This window comes from Arachis duranensis, chromosome 9, assembly GCF_000817695.3.
Source record: "Arachis duranensis cultivar V14167 chromosome 9, aradu.V14167.gnm2.J7QH, whole genome shotgun sequence".
Lineage (NCBI taxonomy): Eukaryota > Viridiplantae > Streptophyta > Magnoliopsida > Fabales > Fabaceae > Arachis > Arachis duranensis.
Genome location: NC_029780.3, coordinates 8,347,477 through 8,365,579, shown reverse-complemented (window position 1 = coordinate 8,365,579; position 18,103 = coordinate 8,347,477). Strand labels below are relative to the sequence as shown.

General features: G+C 32.3%; 2 protein-coding genes across 3 annotated transcripts; one reads left to right on the top strand and one right to left on the bottom strand.

Annotated features, from left to right (window-relative positions):
* Positions 1-66: 66 nt before the first annotated feature.
* LOC107464366 (uncharacterized) lies at positions 67-1,890 on the bottom strand. The gene is made up of 2 exons (XM_016083294.1): positions 1,708-1,890; positions 67-1,590 (listed from the first exon to the last, which is right to left on the bottom strand). The coding sequence occupies exons 1-2, from the start codon at positions 1,888-1,890 to the stop codon at positions 67-69; spliced, it is 1,707 nt and encodes a 568-aa protein (XP_015938780.1).
* Positions 1,891-7,892: 6,002 nt separating this feature from the next.
* Positions 7,893-10,611, top strand: LOC107464487 (spermidine hydroxycinnamoyl transferase). 2 transcript variants are annotated; one of them, XM_016083410.3, is made up of 3 exons: positions 7,893-8,476; positions 9,527-10,218; positions 10,322-10,611. In XM_016083410.3, the coding sequence occupies exons 1-3, from the start codon at positions 7,952-7,954 to the stop codon at positions 10,377-10,379; spliced, it is 1,275 nt and encodes a 424-aa protein (XP_015938896.1). In that variant the 5' UTR covers positions 7,893-7,951; the 3' UTR covers positions 10,380-10,611. The 2 variants fall into 2 exon arrangements, with proteins under 2 accessions (XP_015938896.1, XP_015938895.1); XM_016083409.3 differs by having other exon boundaries at positions 7,896-8,476; positions 9,527-10,611.
* Positions 10,612-18,103: the final 7,492 nt, after the last annotated feature.

Here is an 18,103-nt window from a genome sequence, read left to right as displayed (position 1 = left end):
CAACGAGTAATCAATCTGGTTCGCCCACTCACACATCGCCAGATCTTCAGATCGCAGAATATCAAACTAGTAATCAAATTCAACCTCGGTCTTCGCATACACCGCGTTCACTAGGAGCCTCCTAGCGTCTTTGCCCTTGAAAGTAAGGGCAAAATTAGCCGCTACGTGTCGTATGCATGATGCACGGTACGCAGATGGCGGTAACCAACCGCCGTCAGGGGCCTCAAGCGCAGCCTTGATGCCGTTGTGCCTGTTCGATATAACCAGCAAACCGGGCTGCGGGGTCACGTGCTGTCGAAGGTGCGAGAGAAAGAATGTCCAGGACTCCGCATTCTCACCCTCTACTAGTGCGAATGCGACAGGTAGAATGTTGGAGTTCCCGTCCTGTGCAATCGCGATGAGCAACGTTCCCCCATACTTCCCATACAGATGTGTGCCGTCAATGCTGACTAGCGGCTTGCAATGACGGAATGCCTCGATGCACGGCGGGAAAGTCCAGAAAAGTCTGTGGAAGTACGCTTGAGATTCGTCCACCTGTCCTCCAACTCGAACCGGGCTCGTCTTTAGGACCACAACACTCCCAGACATCGTCAGCTGGACACCCAACACCCACCTAGGCAGGTCGTTGTAGGACTCATCCCAGTCACCGTAGATGAGGGCAATAGATTTCTGCTTCGCCATCCAAACCCTCCGGTAAGTCGGCCTAAAACCAAAGTGCGCTGCCGTGGCGTTCAGGAGCACCTTTATGCTCACGGATGCATCAGCCCTAACCATTGGCATAATGAACGTCGAAATCACATGATAATCCAAACTCCTGTGGTCACTCGAGATGGATGTGGCCAGGCAAGTGTGAGGTCCATTGTACCGTTTGACCTCCCAAATGCCCTTGCGCTTCCGGAGACTCAGTCGAATCAACCATGTGCACCCATTCCCAAACTCGAAACACTTGCCCACATACCGGCGGTGATCGGACTCCACCACCTTGTACTGTACCCCTCGCCGGATGCTGTAAGTCTTCACACTTAAAAGGGCCTCATCTTTATCCTGGAATTGCTGACCAACCTGGAACTCTGTCAGACCAGCAGTCCCTTCCGCATCTCTAGCTCCGAATCCAACAGCGTGCCCTAAAACCCTCTCATGTCTCATGGCGTCCAAGTCCAACGAGGAAAAATGTGGTGGATACTGCTGTGTGCCAGAGCTAGAACCACCTACCGCCAATGCAGGCCCATTCGCTCCAATATCATCAGCGCTGTCATCGTCAATCATATCCGGCTCGACGTCATCCTCCTCTTCATCACCCAAAAAACCGTCTCCAACGCCAACAAGTGCAACTCCCACTAAAGCGTTCGGCAAATTTTCCCTTTCCACTACCTCGTCGCCTTCGGTGCCATTGAGGTCAACAGCAAAAGACGGGGAGGCGACAGGTTGGACCACTGGTTCGTACACAGGGACGGAGGAGGAAGCAACGGCAGGCTGGGAACTAGAACCTGCTGGATTCGCTATAGTGTTCGTATTCCAGTTCGAACCGCCGGAGCTGGATACCACATCAACCAGCCGTGCCAACAACTCTGGTGTCCTCACCTCCGGAAACTGCCGCCGACAAAGAAATATTACTTGCAAGTCCACATCATTATTAATCGTGAATCAATCATACTTCACGGTATTCTGTAGCACCGTGACTGGAATGCGATAGAAAAACTTCTTTACCCGCTTCGCACCTTCCAGACCGAGCTTCATTAGTACAACGCTAACAAGGTCATCATAACTCGTCGTAGAAGTTACGATAATACATAGAGGATTCTTATCTGTGAACTTTACTCCGGAACGAGTTTTTCTATTAACAGATCCTCTGTGGTGCACCAAAACCACAAAACTCTCCTCACTAACCATCTTACTCCCTCTAATGAGACTAACTCACGTTTGGAACCATATATATACAGCTCAGTCTCAAACTAATTCGAACCGGTCTGGTTCGAACTATGATTTGTGTAATTCGAACCAGCCCAGTTCGAATTACACCAGAAGCGTCTCTCTCTATAATTCGAACCAACTTGGTTCGAATTACATTCATTCTTAATTCGAACAAAGCTGGTTCGATTTATTACCAACCCAAAACAACTAATTCGAACTCTCCTAGTTCGTTTTACTCACAATTACAGTTCGAACTAACCTGGTTCGAATTATATAAAAATCCGATCTGGCTTATTGCTGAAACGATTTTTGCTTTGGCTTATTTACGTAATTTTTGGAGTCAGTTGGCTTATTATGGTTTTTTACCCTATTTTTTTAAAAAAAAAATTAACTACAATCTTTACTTTTTAATTAATTTTACTATTCATCAAAGAAATTCAATTCTAATTGATGTCGCAAATAATTGAAATCAGAAAATTCTGAAATTTAATTATGATTTTTTTACTGATTTCTCTATTATTTGTGTTAATGTTATTTATTATTGAAATCAGAGAACTCATGAAGCCAATTTCTCTATTATTTATGTTAATGTATGTTATTTATTATTTGAATTTTCTATAATATATGTCCCTACTTGTTTCTTGTTTTCATTTTATTATACTTGTTTCTGTTTAAAACTATGATGTACGGATACTGATATGGATATAAAATATGATATGACACAAAATACGCTGATACATAAATTTTAAAATTTTATAAAATACGGAGATGTGCATGTATATAAAATATAAAATATTTTTTAATAAAATTGTAATAATATTTTAATATTTTATTGATATTAAAATATAAATTAATTTTTTAATTATTTTTAAAGTCTTATTTTAATTATATAAAATATTTAAAATATTTTTTTGTTTTAATAAATAATATTATATATTATTCTTAAATTTATTTTAAAAATACATGTTAAGAATAAAGTTGGACACACTGAGACATAATGGTATTTATTAGGTGTGTCTAAGTGTATCGAAAGTAAATTTTTTTATTTTTTATTAAGACACAGTTAAATACAGCAGACACGCATATCAAACAAATACTAATAAATGCATGTCGTTTCTAAAATATGTCCAATACGTGAATACAACAACTTAACAAAATATATATGCTTCATAAATTTGAAATATAGAGTTTAATATTGCATGAAATTCATAGATACGATAATGCAAGTATTCCATGAAAAACCAGCATCCACTTTTAGATGATACTTTTCTTTTTTGTTTCATGGATTATCAATTTGTCATATAAGGGTAAAGGAATTCTCATCCATTCAACATTGATCAATATGTTCTTGGTCAAAGTTTAAATTAATACTTAAATCATATAAACTTAATTTAAACGGAAGTATTAATTAAAATTTTAGAAAGTTATGATTTTTATTCTTAAATTATTTGTTATAATGAGTTTTGTTATAATAAAATTGAACTTTAAGATTAAAATTTTTTCATTTCTAACGTTTGTCAGAATAACGATTTTTTTGTGTTTTTAGTAAAATAAAAATAGTAAAAATATTGTGTCTATAAACAAAAAAAACTACCTTATATGTATCATTACCTTTTAATTTTATGTGTCTATCAAACATTAGTATTAACAGACGAGATTAAATCATTAATAATTTATAAATTATTATAATTAGGCCACAATAAAAATTTGAATTAGAATAAACTTCCGACATAAATATACATATCTTTGAAGATGTTATTGAAATATTAGTCAGCTATATAATATAATGTAGTCATGTATGTATTATATAAGTAGTTTTATCTCCTTTTAGTTCATTCTAATTTAAATTAAAGTGTAAATATCTTTTTCGAACGGTTGTTACAGACTCATAACCTTGAAGGGAAGATAAAACACTCAATATTAATAAGACAATTAATAAACGACAAACTTCAACAATTTACGAAAAAACTAATAATCAAGACAAAAGATTACAGACTCAATCATGATGTTCCTTTTTTCTTTTCAAGTTCCTTTTTATACTCACGACAAAATTAAACTCTCTTATCCTCATGATGTGCCTTATCAAAAATGATCTCTTCAAAGTTCGAAGAAAATTGAGTTTGACTCCTTACTTTCTCTCTCTTGTGACTAACTTATTATGATTTATTTTTCTCTAATTCTCTTCACGGATTTGATCACCCGTTAATCCTAATTGAATTTTTATAATCATTTTTTTTTTCAGAATTCTTTTCGTAAAAAATGCATGAACTAAATAATTCACAGATGCTCATAAATTCCATTTTTTAAAAGTCTAAGAACTTAGTTTTTCTCTCTATCATGAGCTTTCACTTGACGAGACAAAATTTATTGTATCTCACTAACTTCGTTCATCTTCTCCACTTATCATTTATTTCCACCGACTTATTAACTTCATCATATATCTGTGTTTTAGTATTACATTCTTTTACAAGCATTTTTTAACAAAAATATAAAAATTGATACCATTTAGGTCAACATGGACAGTGTCATAGTTTTAATGCAGTCACATCATGTCAACTACTTCTTTGACAATGTTATTAGGGGTGTTAATTTTTTTTGTTATGCAAGTAGAAGTTATGATATATTTTAATATTGTAATTTTTGGTATTTTTTGAAACTATGAAAGTACATAAATCGGAGGATTTAATTTTTCTTTCGATTTCTGTACCTCAAATTTTTTATTTTTTTAACATAAATCGGACGGTTCGATTTTTGTATCTCTACAAATTGGACGGTCCGATTTCTGTATTTCTAAAAATCAAAAAATTCAATTTCTGTACCTCTAATAAATCAGACGGTCCGATGTTTATATCTCTAAAAATCGGACGATCCGATTTTTGTACTTCTAATAAATCAGACGGTCCAATTTCTACTTTTTTTTCACGTTTAAGTATAACACCCCAACAATATACATTTTAAAAAACACCACTACCACTCTAGTATTAAAAATAAAAAATTCATAATATCATTGTGAAAATACCTTAATGTCCAGAAAAATACAAAGCTTCCAGCTGGATTCTTATATGTGGAGCCAAGAGATGTCAATAAATTAGTATATGTATTTATGCATTGCACGGAAAATATTTAATTTTATTTATATTTGAGATATTTTATTAAAATGGTATTTTTTAATATATTTAATTTTAAATTAAGTTCATATATTTATTATTATGGTTAATAAAAATTAATATTTTAAACTGTAACATTCACTTTTTAAAAAATAAGTTTGTTTGTAAATGTATATATTTTTTTAGAAAAGATATCTGATTTGCACTCAATTTCTATTACAAGGTAGAATAATTACATTAATTATTACAATAATATAAAATATAATATTTTATTAATTTTGAATTTAATTTAAATACAATTTTTTTAAAATATAGAACGACACATTTCATTATAATTTTTTTTTCAAGAATTTTGAGCCTTATGCTCAAACACTATGAAAAAGATAACGTCAGTCTTATCAATAATGATAAGGTGTACTATTTTATACCTGCATAAGTATATGTGTAGATTAAAGAAAATCAATAACATGTTTTATTAATCACATCATCTTTTAAATGTTAGAAATTCATTGAATGACTGCAAATCTAAGTGAAAACTCTAAATATTTTTTTTCACAATCATCATACTTGTATTTTTTTCTAACATCCTTCAAGAATCTACCTAGAGATGTACATGATCCGTTGATATTAGAATATTTACGGACTAATTTGGTGTGATTTCATTAAATTTAGAATTGGATAAAAATGTTAAAAATAAACACCATTATTATTTAAAGTCAAATTTAAATTAAGACAAACTCAATTTCATCCGTCATTATTTTATTTTATTATTAATACTAAATTACATATAAAAAAATAATAAATAAATCTCTGATCTTTAAACTCAAACATAATAAATCTTTAAAATTTAAGTTCTTCCATCCAAAACATACAAAAATAAATAGGTCTTTCGCATAAATTTAAATATTTCGTATTTTAAAAAATAAAATATTTTATAATTTTCAGTTAGTCAAAAATTTATTTTTTTTAATTAAAAAGTTAGAGAGCTTTTTTTTAATTTTCTTCCTACCTTTCCTTATCAAGTGATGAATAAAGGAAATTATACGGTAAGCATGCTATGAGGATCATACGTGTTTTGTTTAAAAAGTGACATGTGATTCTTCTTTTATTGTTCCTATTATAATTTTTTTTAAACAAGCGAACTTAACACACAGAGTGGAGCGATAAGAGAGCCAAGTCAAACTTAACATTCACAAAACGGAATAAATAGAAAAGTATCTCTTGTACTATTTACGACATAGTCATCAACGGCCAAAGAAATCTAAATTACTCTACTCTCTATAACGTTAGTTAAAGAATTCTGGAACACTTCTTCTACACTTGCTTCCTTGTTATTAAAAATTCGTCTATTTTTTTTAACCAAATATTTTAAATAACAGCAAAAAAAACAAATAAGTCACTTTTTGCGCTCATTTTTTTTATTGGCGACACTTATTCAACTCTTAAAGTGCTCTTTTAATAAGTCCAGAATAGATAAGAGTTTCTAAAAATTTGATAAACTCACAAAAAAAAAACAAATAATAAATATATTCAACCTCTTTTTTACACCGTATACACATGTCATCATCATGGCTAATGATAACCAGCCTACGCAGTCTTTATAACAATTTTTTTAATTGATTTTCTATTCCTGTTCTCTTCTCCTGTGTGAAGATTTTTTTTGTTCTGTCAGGATCTATGTGAAATTAAACAAGGATAATTGTAAAATTAATTAATTTGGCTACTTGCACCGAACGCTTGAAGAATTTGATTTTTTTTAATGTATTATTAATTTATTATACCTTTGTATACATTTTTGGTTTGAACTTTGGATTATTTTTTTAGGTTTTTATTTAATTAAAATTCTTAGTAATTGTATTCACAAATTTTATTTATTTTTAATATTTTAATTTATCATAACAACATTTATTTAGCTTTTTATTCCAAGAAAATAAAATGTATTACATCCGTATTATTGAAAAATTTTCCCTTTTTAATTGTTTTTCTCATTTTTTTCATCCTTGCACAAAATACTAATAGGTTTTCTTTGTAATTAATTGAATATCAAGTTATAATTTTTATTTGGGACTTTTATTCATTTGCTAACTATATTATATTATTTTTATACCTTTTAATTTTCACAAACTAACAAAATTTTGGAGATTACCCCAACTATAACCACGATTATTAATCCATTCTTTTTCCAATATTCATATTTTCAAACTATCAATACAATCATAAAAAATAAATATTATTTTTTTCTGTTAGACATAAATGATAATCATAAAAAATAATATTTTATTTTCTTCTCTTCATAAACAATTTTTCTTTTAAGATAAAGAATAATTTTTTTAATAATTCTTAATAAACTTTTGTTTCGGATATTTCAGTATGCGTAAGATAAATATTTTTCGTTAAGCTATTATTTTAAAAATCATAATTTGATCCAATGTATTTGTGTCCATAGTGTTCCTAAATATATAATACGAAGAAAAAACATTACAATTATCCTTATAAAGGTATAATAAATTAATAATACATTAAAAAAAAACTAAAATTTTTAAGTGTTCAGTCTAAAATTTTAGAAAAGAATTAAGTGAGATAACATAAGATAAGAAGACATCATATCCAACTCAAAACCTTAAGATGTTAAGGTAATGGATCTCTCATTTTATAAACTTCTCACTCTTCCTTACTTTCTTTGATGTGAGACTAATTTCAATACTTCTTACACTTGCAACATTAACATTATCTTCGTTTAATCTCACATAGGTCCTGACAAAAACAAAAAAAGAAAGTCACTTTTCAAACAAAACACGTATGATCCTCATAGCATGTTTTTCTCGTGTCTGGCACCATAGAATTCCCAGTGAATAATGTTACATCTATGTATAGCGTCTATATATTGTGATTAGGCATAAAGCACAATAATCCCAAGCCTTGAGTGTTGAAAAATGGTAACAATCATAGGTTCGTATAGTGTGACTCCAAAAGAAGAAACTCCGAATGGCGTTTTATGGTTAGCAGAGAATGACCAAGTCCCACGTTGGAGTCACCAATCCATACTCTACATTTACAAGCCAAAACATTCAGAATCCGAAGATGATTTCAATGTGTTTGTTGAGAGAATGAGAGAGTCTCTTAGCCACATCTTGGTTCCTTATTATCCCTTAGCTGGCAGGTTGAATTGGATCCAAGGTGGTCGTTTGAAACTGGATTGTAACGCAAAAGGAGCCATGCTTCTTGAAGCCCAATCCAACAAATCAATGGCTGAATATGGAGACTTCTCACCGAGTCAGCCAATCAAGGAACTCATCCCAACCGTTGATTATTCTCGACCCATAGAGGAGCTTCCTTTGTTGCTCGCACAAATCACAAGGTTCCAACAATTACAAGAAGGCATCGCCATTGGAATCGCTTGGTCTCATCCCATTTGTGATGGCCTTGCAGCTATTCACTTCATCAATTCATGGGCAAAGGTTATCACTATACGTGTTTAATTAGTTAACAATTTCTAGTTAGTGGTGATGACATTGACAGCTATGTTCTTGGTATAAAATTATTTGTATGGGTAAAATGATTTGTTTGATAAAATTTTTAAGTTTTACAAGTAACTTATTCAAGTTGTTCTGAAAGCTAGTTTTTTAAAGGTTAGTATTTGGTAAACGTTAACAACTAGAGGTGCATTTGAATATTTGCTAATATATATGAAATTATATTAGTTGTTTTAATTTTGATCAGTCTAATTTTCTAACTTTGAAAAATGTCGACTTTTAGATGCTTTCAAAAACTATAAGTATATATTATCTTTTGATAAATAGTTAAGAATTGCTAAATTAAAAGATATATTTGATTTTATTGTTATTTAACAATTTTCATTTATCAACTTTATTTAAAAACGATTTTATACACATTTTTATCTTTTTTAGGATTTAACAAATTTATGTTTTGAGAGTATATTTTAAAAATATAATAATAAAATTTTTTAATATTTTAAAATATTCAATATATTCAAATTTAAAAAAATAATTTTTATAAAATATTTTTTTATGATATACTTAATTTATATTTTTATGACACAAGTTAGCAAATTTCTTTTATATATATAAAACACAAAATAAAATATTTATACTTTAGAGAACAAAAAATATTTGTCCCAAAAATTTTATCAAACCAACTGTTGAAGGTGGGGAAATGGATTTTTTTAGTTTTTTTAATATTTGAGAAAATGTAATGATTTTTTATCATTAACTTTATAAGTGGAGGCAAAATTAAATATAAAAGAGAGAATATTAAAAGGTGAGAGATTACAATTGACACCATCCAATTTTTTTCATTGAAGATAATCTATTTTTAAAGATAATTAATTTTATAATAATTAAAATCATTTTTATAAGTAATGTAAATAATCTGGTTATAAAAATTTATTATTTTTATTTATTAATTAAATATCAATATTTAAAAATATGAGATAAAATATGTTGTTACATTCTATTGGTTTCACCATTTCTTCCTTTGATTGAATAAAGGTAACTCGAGGAAACAAATTGGAGGCAAATGAAATCCCAATTCTGGATCGAACGTTGCTGAAACCCTCACACCCACTGTCACAGCCTCGCTTCGATCACAGAGAATATAAACCTCTTCCGCTCATCCTCGGAAGAAGCGACACCATCGAGGAGCAAAAGAAGAAAACATCTTTCGTGCAATTGAAGCTCACATCCATGCAAGTCCAGAAACTGAAGAAAAATGCCAACAATAACGACTTCCAATCTGAGAAGCCTTACACCAGATTTGAAGCTATTGGAGCTCATTTATGGAGATGTGCTTGCAAAGCACGCGAGCTTCACAAGAACCAACCAACCGTATTCAAGACGGTGGTTGATATTCGCAAGAAGATGAATCCTCCTCTGCCTCAAAACTATTTCGGAAATGCTTTAGCTGGCACGGTGTCTCCGACGTGCTACGTCGGAGAGATCGTAGCGAAACCGTTGAGTTATGCTGCAAAGAACATACGAGAAGCAGTGAAAATGATTAATGATGAGTACATAAGATCACAAATTGACTTTTATGCGGGTGAAGAACATATGGATCGAATTAGGGTTCCTTACTTGGAGAAAGGAGAGCACAGAGCAGATATTCTGTTTTCCGGGAATCCAAACTTGAGAGTTACAAGCTGGATGGGCATGCCGGTGTATGAAGCTGATTTCGGTTGGGGAAGGTTAGTTCACTTTGGTCAAGGTGCTTTGTCTCCCTTTGATGTGGGGTTTGTGGCTCTAAGCCCTGACATGGATGGATCCATTCTTGTTTTCATGCATTTCCAGGAAGCTCACATGCAAAATTTCATCAAGTTCTTTTGGGAGGATATATGATAGTCATTAGGGAAGGTGGATCAACTACACACACATGCTTTCTACAGAAAAGTACATGTGTGCCTACTTTTTTTTTTTTGTTATTTATTAGAATGATGTGATGCAATTAATTTTGTTTAGGTCGATATTAGTCAATTTTAAATTTATTTTACTTATCTTAAATGTTATATTTAAATTATATATTTTTTATTTTGTATCTTACATTCTAAATTTTAAAATTAGTTTGTGTTGGCTAATTAAAAGTTGATTTTCTATATTTTTATTGTTATTGTTGGACTCTTAGTATTGGAATATTTGATTATGAAAAGGCTTTGGTTTAATTATCGTAAGGTTTGATTATTTTGTGTCGTCGTTACTTGAAATTTATTAATTATAGTATTCAAATTAAATTTGAAAATTTGTTAGATCACTAATAGTTAGTTTTTTATTCTCTATATATAGTAGCTAGAATTTGTTACATTTTAACCATAGTCAGTTACTTAAATTAACTCTAATATAACTTAATCATAATTAGATGTATTGTATATAAACCTAAAAGTTGTAGAAGGCTTAGAAAAGGAGGTTAAATTTATAGCATTTTCTTACTTTAATGAAATAAACTTTTACTTATAAGCTTTCATTTAGAATCTGTTTGAACTGTGCAGTGGAAACTTTATGAGACAATTTCGTTTTGTTTTATAAATATCAGAAAACAGAACATAAAAAAAGAGAAGAAGAATAACACCAGCATGTATTCTGGTTCAGTTGCCTTGTGCAATGTAATTTACATCCAGTCTTCACCATAACAGTGGTGGAATTTTCACTATAGTTAAAGAATTACATACACAAATTTCACAAGATTGACACAATCCTTTCCCTCTCAAGTTCTATCCTAAATTGACTTGGTTATGCTAATACTAATTCTCCACTCTAAGTGCTAACCTAACTTAGAAAGGGGTATTTCACAGGTACAAGACACAAGACATAATAACCAACCTAAAAAAATCTGAAATCACTTTAACCTTTTCTCTTAAGTGTTTCACTCAGCCTTTCTATCACTCATAGGCTTTTTCTTGATTTCTCACATTCAGCCTTTTTCACTCAAAAAATTATAGAAAGATATACATTGAAAATAAAATTACAATCTGTAAAACATGAAGGAGATTGATGCATTAACAGCCTTTGTTGCTATAAGTTGAACCGGATTGAGCTAACACTAATCGAGTTCTTCATCTTGGCGGAATGCTTCTTTCTCTAGAATGCACTGTCCAAAATGTTAAACTTTCTCAGGAAGCTCTCTATGAAACTCAGATTCTGGTTCTTTCTCCTTACTTTCAGAAAGAAGTAGATTTTTCTTTTGTATCTTCTTTCATGTTGTTGAGTTGCTCTCTTCCAAGTTAACTCCTCGAGTTGTGTGCTTCACCAACTTACCAGTTCACTAATTTCAATTAATCCCTTAATTAGAAATTTTGAATCTGAGTCTTTTTTCTTGACCAAAAGCCTCATGTTAGCAGTGAAAAAGTTTTTCAATGGTAAACCCAGATCTGAACCCTTGAGCTACAACTTTATCCCCAAAAAAATAATTTTGGCCTTTGATTCACAACAATAATTATCAGAAATTATTTTCTCCATTTATCCCAAATTGGAGTAGTAGAGAATTGGAGAAGGAGTGAAGAAAGTAGAATGCATGCAAATGAAAATAAATCACCTTTAGCTTCTGACTTAGCTTGAAATAGTTTATTTTGGGTGATTAGACCTTTGCCTTTTGAATTAAGCTTTCTCTTTATTTCTTCTATGGTGAATGAATGAGGAACGGAGCTCTCTCTTTCTGTTCTCTGAGTCTGACCGAGGTAGATGTGAAGAGCTTGAAAGGCATCAGTGTTCCGGAGATTACCTGAAACTGGGAGGTCGATCTCGGACGAGATCTTCTGGACTGGTCAAGGCTGCTGTGTTTGACTTGTTAGAGTAGGAGGCGTTGCTGGTCCTTATTCACCGGAGGGGGTGGTACCTGCAAGAAACTCTGATGCTTAAGTCAATACGGGCTTTAGGCAGGCTTTTTTGTAGAATTGGAGTGTGAATTATACTTGGGTGCTCCAGTGTATTTATAGTGGTGTTTGATGACCTTCCCTTGAGATAAGTTTCTTATCTTATCTTTCGTGGGTGAGATCATTATCTTTTGGCCAGCCACCTTCTAGCGGGCGGTGACTCTTCTTTTTGGGCCTCCTTGGGCCTTTCTTGGGTCTCCTAAGGCGATTTGTCCGACCTCTTTCGTAGAGAGGTCGGTGGTCGACTAACTCAGTAAGAGGTCAGCCGGTTTGTCTTAGTTCAGTCCGGACCCTATAGCTCAGACAGGGGTATGAACAATCAGCTTGAGTGAATTACCTTGGGCTTGGATTTTCAGCCCATGAGATTCCTTTGTTATTTCTTATTTGGTCTTTGTTTGTAAATGTTGTCCACAAGAGCAAATTCAGTTTCTTTGTTCCATTTTGGGCTGCTGCTTTGTTTACTAATTGTGACCTGCATCACTTAGTCAAGCATGATTAATACTAATTGGGTAGTTAACCCCAATAAAATAATATTTATTATCATCAATTAACTTAGTTAATTTCTTAACTCAACAAAACCCATTTTGCTGTATTAAATATTTTGAAATCAATGATTTTAACTTAGTACTGGAATTCCGTTTTTCCCGAATTCTCGTCTCTCCTCTTCTTATTTCTATTCCTTATTTTTGTTCCTTGGACACTCTCACCGATTCTTCTTTCCACATGGTGTGGTGAGTGTAGAGGTGGCAAAATTTGCGTGCTCCCTAAGGTGCAAAGAGATTTGAGTTTCAGTCCTAGTTCTCGTGTTTGAGCAAGCATACATCAATGAATGCTCTATAGGATGAATTGATTGATCAAACGAAAGGTGGAAATCAAGCAAATCGAGGCTTCTTACTGATCGACATGGAGAATTTTGTGCAGATGATGGCACAATTCTCAGCATATCAAGTACAGTTCACACGCACAGCAACAAATCCTGGTCAGGACCCATCGAGCCCTTTCTTCCTGCATCTTGCTGAAATTTCAGGTATATCCCTAGCTACTACAACTTTAACCACTCAAAACTTTCACACTTGGGACTAGATCTATGCTGATTTCTCTAAGAACAAAAAATAAAGTCAGATTTATAGACAGTACACTACCTAAATCTGATAAGACGGATTCTACCTTTGAGGCATGGGATAGATGCAACAATTTTGTGTTATCTTGGTTACACGCATCATTAAGTCCAGAGATACTTAGCAGTGTAATGTGGTGTAATAATGCTTATAAACTTTGGGAAGATTTAAAACAGATTTTACCAAGAAAACTTGTTCAGAATTGTAGAGCTGGAAGAGGAATTGTTCTATAATAAACAAGGAGATCTTAGTATTACTATATATTATACTAAACAGAAATGAATTTGGGAAGAACTCGATGATTTTAGACCTATCCTAATCTGTGAATGTGGAGAGCAATGCAGGTGTGGTTGCAGGTGTGGTTTGACAGTGATGAGACAATATAGGAGATAAACACTTTCCATTCAGTTCCTAAGATGTCTTAATGACATGTATTCCGGAGTGCAATCCCAAATTATGTTGATGAAATCATTTCCGGACGTGAGCACAATTTTTTCACTTCTTCTCCAACAAGAGAGACAATTGATTCAGGTTAGATCTCTATAGCCTAGAGAGTTGGTTAATGTTATCAATAGTATAAGTAATTTGCACAACTTATCTCATAATGGAGGTCGAGGCAAAAATTCTGGAAGAAGAAGAGGAGGAAGAGGCAGAGGATTTGAAAAAGGTCCTTCCAAACTTTGTTCTCATTGTGATAAATCTGACCACCTCATGGATACGTGCTATCATAAGCACGATTTTCCTCCTCATATGCAACGAAATCCAGCTCGGTCAAAATGCACTTAGAATTTTGGCAAAGAAGCCTCTATCAATAATCTTAACACCACTGATAATGCTGATGGAAAGAAAGAATTTTGCTATGCATCAACAAATTCTAACCAAAAGCAAGGCAGTACGAGCCTTAATGTCCTATTTTCTGAAGACCAAAAACAAGCGTTAATAGCTCTATTCAGCAAATCAGAAGCTAACCCTGCTCATAATTCTTCTTTCATGGCAACTGGTATACATGCTCCCTCAGTAGGTACATTTCAATTCTCTCCATGTCAAGTTATTTAATCAATAAATTTGATTGGATTTTAGACACAGGTGCTACTGCACATGTATCATTTTTTATCTATTTTTTTCAGTCTTATAAACAGATTGCTCTTGTTTTAGTCAAGTTGCCAAATGGTTTATAGACAATTTTAACCATATATGGGACTGTCATCTTTAATCAAGGCCTATATCTCACTGATGTTTTATTTGTACCAACATTTTCTTTCAATATTATCTCAGTTTCAAAAGTAGCTCATGCCTTGTCTTGTCATTTTTTGTTTCATGTCACTGGTTGTGAGGTGTAGTATCTCTTTTCCTTGAAGATGATTATTAGAACTGCTGAACAATATAGAGGGTTGTATACATTGAAAGACAAAGCTTTTCCTGTTGGACAATTAGGTGCAGAAATACCACAACAAACATCACTCATACAAATCATTACTCACACAAAAAATCTTAACATTTGACATTTTAGATTAGGTCATATATCCTCAAATAGGTTATTTACTATGAAAAACAAATTTTCTTTTCTAGTTAATCCAAAGAATGACTTAGTTTGTGATTCACGTCACTTTGCAAAACAAAAAGATTTTCTTTTAATTACAGTCTTACCAAATCAGCAATTTCATTTGAGTTTATATGTTGACATTTGGGTTCTTATTACTACCCCTTTTATACATGGATATAAGTATTTCTTAACTATTTTGAAAGATTTTAGTAGATTTACTTAGTTCTATTTTATGAAAATAAATCCCAAACTTTTGAATTTATTAAACACTTTGTACAGTTGGTTGAAACTCAATTTCAAATGATAGTAAAATGTATAAGATCTGATAATAGTAGAGAGTTTGCTATACAAAATTATTTTGAATTCAAGGGATAATATATTACACCAGCTGTGTTGAGACTGCTTAACAAAATAGTCTCATAGAAAAAAAATATCAAGATATTTTAAACATCACAAGAGTTTTGATTTTTAAAATCAATCTTCCTAAATGTCTTTGGAATTTTGCAACGGTCTATGCTGTTCACATAATGAATAAAGTCCCAACTTTATCTATAAAAAATCAGATCTCATATCAGATTTTATTTCACAAACTTCCAACCATTCAATACTTTAAAATTTTGGATGTCTAACATTTGTATCTACTTTTTTATCTCACAAAAAAAAATTAGATGTAAAGGCTAGAAAATGTATTTTCTTAGGTATAAAATCTAGCACAAAAAATTATATTTTACTTGATTTAAATACACGAAAAAATATTTATTTCAAGAAATGTGAAATTTTATGAATCTCATTTTCGTTTCATAAATTAAATTCTTGTATTGAAAAACAACCATCTATGCTATTTCAAGGGTTCAATAATTTTGATGATATATACATCATTCAACCTCTCATTGCTATTAATTCTCACAATTCTAGTACATCCAATTTTGCTATACCACCTATCTCAAATACACCACTTGTATCTATTCTCTCCTCTACATTACATTCAATAGTAGATTCTCAGAGTCATTATACAGCCCAACACTACTCCTACACAAAATCTTAGAAGATTCCAACGAAAGAGACGTCAACCCACCTATCTCAAGGACTTTCATTTTTTACAACTCTCCACAATTGCAGCTTCATCATCTTCCTCCAAGAAAACTCATTATATCTCTAATTTTGTGTGCTATGACAGTCTATCGAATTCTCTCAAGGCATTTTCTCTAACCTTCTCCACACATATAGAACCAAGGACTTATGAGTAGGTTAATTTTTAAGATTGTTGAAAACAAGCCATACTGTTGAGTTGAAGGCTCTTGAGAAGAATAAGACATGGGCTCTTACTTCTCTCCCTCGCGGGAAGAAAGCAATTGAGTGCAAGTGGATTTTCAAAATCAAGTATAACCCAAATGGTTCTATTGAGAGACATAAAGTTCGTTTGGTGGCGAAGGATTTCAATCAAACTGCTGGCTCTAATTATTTTGATACGTTCAACCCTATTATCAAAATGACCACTAATACAATTTTTTTACACGGTGATTTAATTGAAGACGTTTATATAAAAGCTCCTCTTGGATTGAAGGTAGCTCCTAATACATTATGCAAGCTTTAAAAGAGTTTCTATGAATTGAAACATGCCAACAGACAATGGAATAGTAAGTTTTGCTCCACACTTACTCAATCCGATTATCATCAGTCACCACATGATCATTCCTTGTTCACCAAGTCTTCTAATAGTGATTTTATGCCATTCTTATTTATGTAGATGACTTAGTTCTTTCTGAAAATGATTTTATTGAGATTGAGCGAGTTAAACAGCTACTTGATCATTTTAGCATTAAAGATCTTGAAAAATTGAAATTCTTCCTCGGGATGGAAGTAGCTAGAAGCGCCACTAAAATTTCTTTGTATCAGCGTAAGTATACACTCGATTTACTTGAAGAGTTTGGTCTCTTAGATACCAAACCAGCCTCTACTCCTATTGATTATTCAAAGCCACTCTCCAAAACCTCGGGTACTGCATTATCTGATCTCACTCCCTATCGAAGGCTGATTGGTCGATTGATTTATTTGACCAACACAAGACCTGGCATTTGCTTCACTATCAGCAAATTAAGTCAGTACCTTGATTGTGCCATAGATGCACATTTCACAGTAGGACTTTACGTGTTTCGCTACTTGAAGGGGTCTCCAGCCACTAGTCTTTTATTTAATTGCTTGAGTGATTTAAAATTGCATGGTTATTCTGATTCTGATTGGAAAATATGTCTCGATTCACATCGATCGATTTCTATATATTGTTTCTTCCTCGACTCTGCTCTTATCAGTTGGAAAAGTAAGAAGCAGATAGTGGTTGCTCGCTCCTCAGCCGAGGTTGAATATCGAGTTTTAGCTATTGCAACTTGTGAATGTGCTGGCTTCGATACATTTTTGGTAATTTTGGTCTCAAATCTCAGCTTCTTTTTGCTTTCTTTTGCGATAATCAATCTGCCTTCCATATCGCAACAAATCCGATATTTCATAAATGGACAAAACACATTAAAATTGATTGTCATACGGTTTAAGATCGAACTCAAAATAAGACTTAAAAACTGCTCCCTGTTTCCTCCTCACACCAAATGACTGATGTGTTCACCAAAACTTTAGTCCCTGCTTCATTCACTACATTCCATTCCAAGCTTGGAATAATAAATTTTCACATTCCATGTTTGAGGAAAGGTGTCACCGTTACTTAAATGTCATTAATTGTAGTATTCAAACTTAAAAATTTGTTAGATCATTACTAGTTAATTTTTTACTCTCTGTATATAGTAACTAGACTTTATTACATTTTAACTATAGTCAATTACCTAGATTAATTTTAGTATAGCTTGTCCATAGTTAGATGTATTGCATATAAACCCATTTCGTTGTATTGAATATTTTGAAATCAATGATTTTAATTTAATATTGGAATTCCGTTTTTCTCAAATTCTTATCTCTCCTCTTTTTATTTCTATTCTTTATTTTTGTTCTTTTGCACACTCTCGCCGATTTTTTTTCACATTTTAATTTAAAAAAGGGTAAA

Excerpts from the sequence above, each read along its gene's own strand:
- LOC107464366 (XM_016083294.1), bottom strand. The coding sequence starts at position 1,890 with ATGGTTAGTGAGGAGAGTTTTGTGGTTTTGGTGCACCACAGAGGATCT. Across the intron at positions 1,591-1,707 it reads GTCTGGAAGGTGCGAAGCGG|TTTCCGGAGGTGAGGACACC; the intron begins GTAAAGAAGTTT and ends TGTCGGCGGCAG.
- LOC107464487 (XM_016083409.3), top strand. The coding sequence starts at position 7,952 with ATGGTAACAATCATAGGTTCGTATAGTGTGACTCCAAAAGAAGAAACT. Across the intron at positions 8,477-9,526 it reads TCATCAATTCATGGGCAAAG|GTAACTCGAGGAAACAAATT; the intron begins GTTATCACTATA and ends GATTGAATAAAG.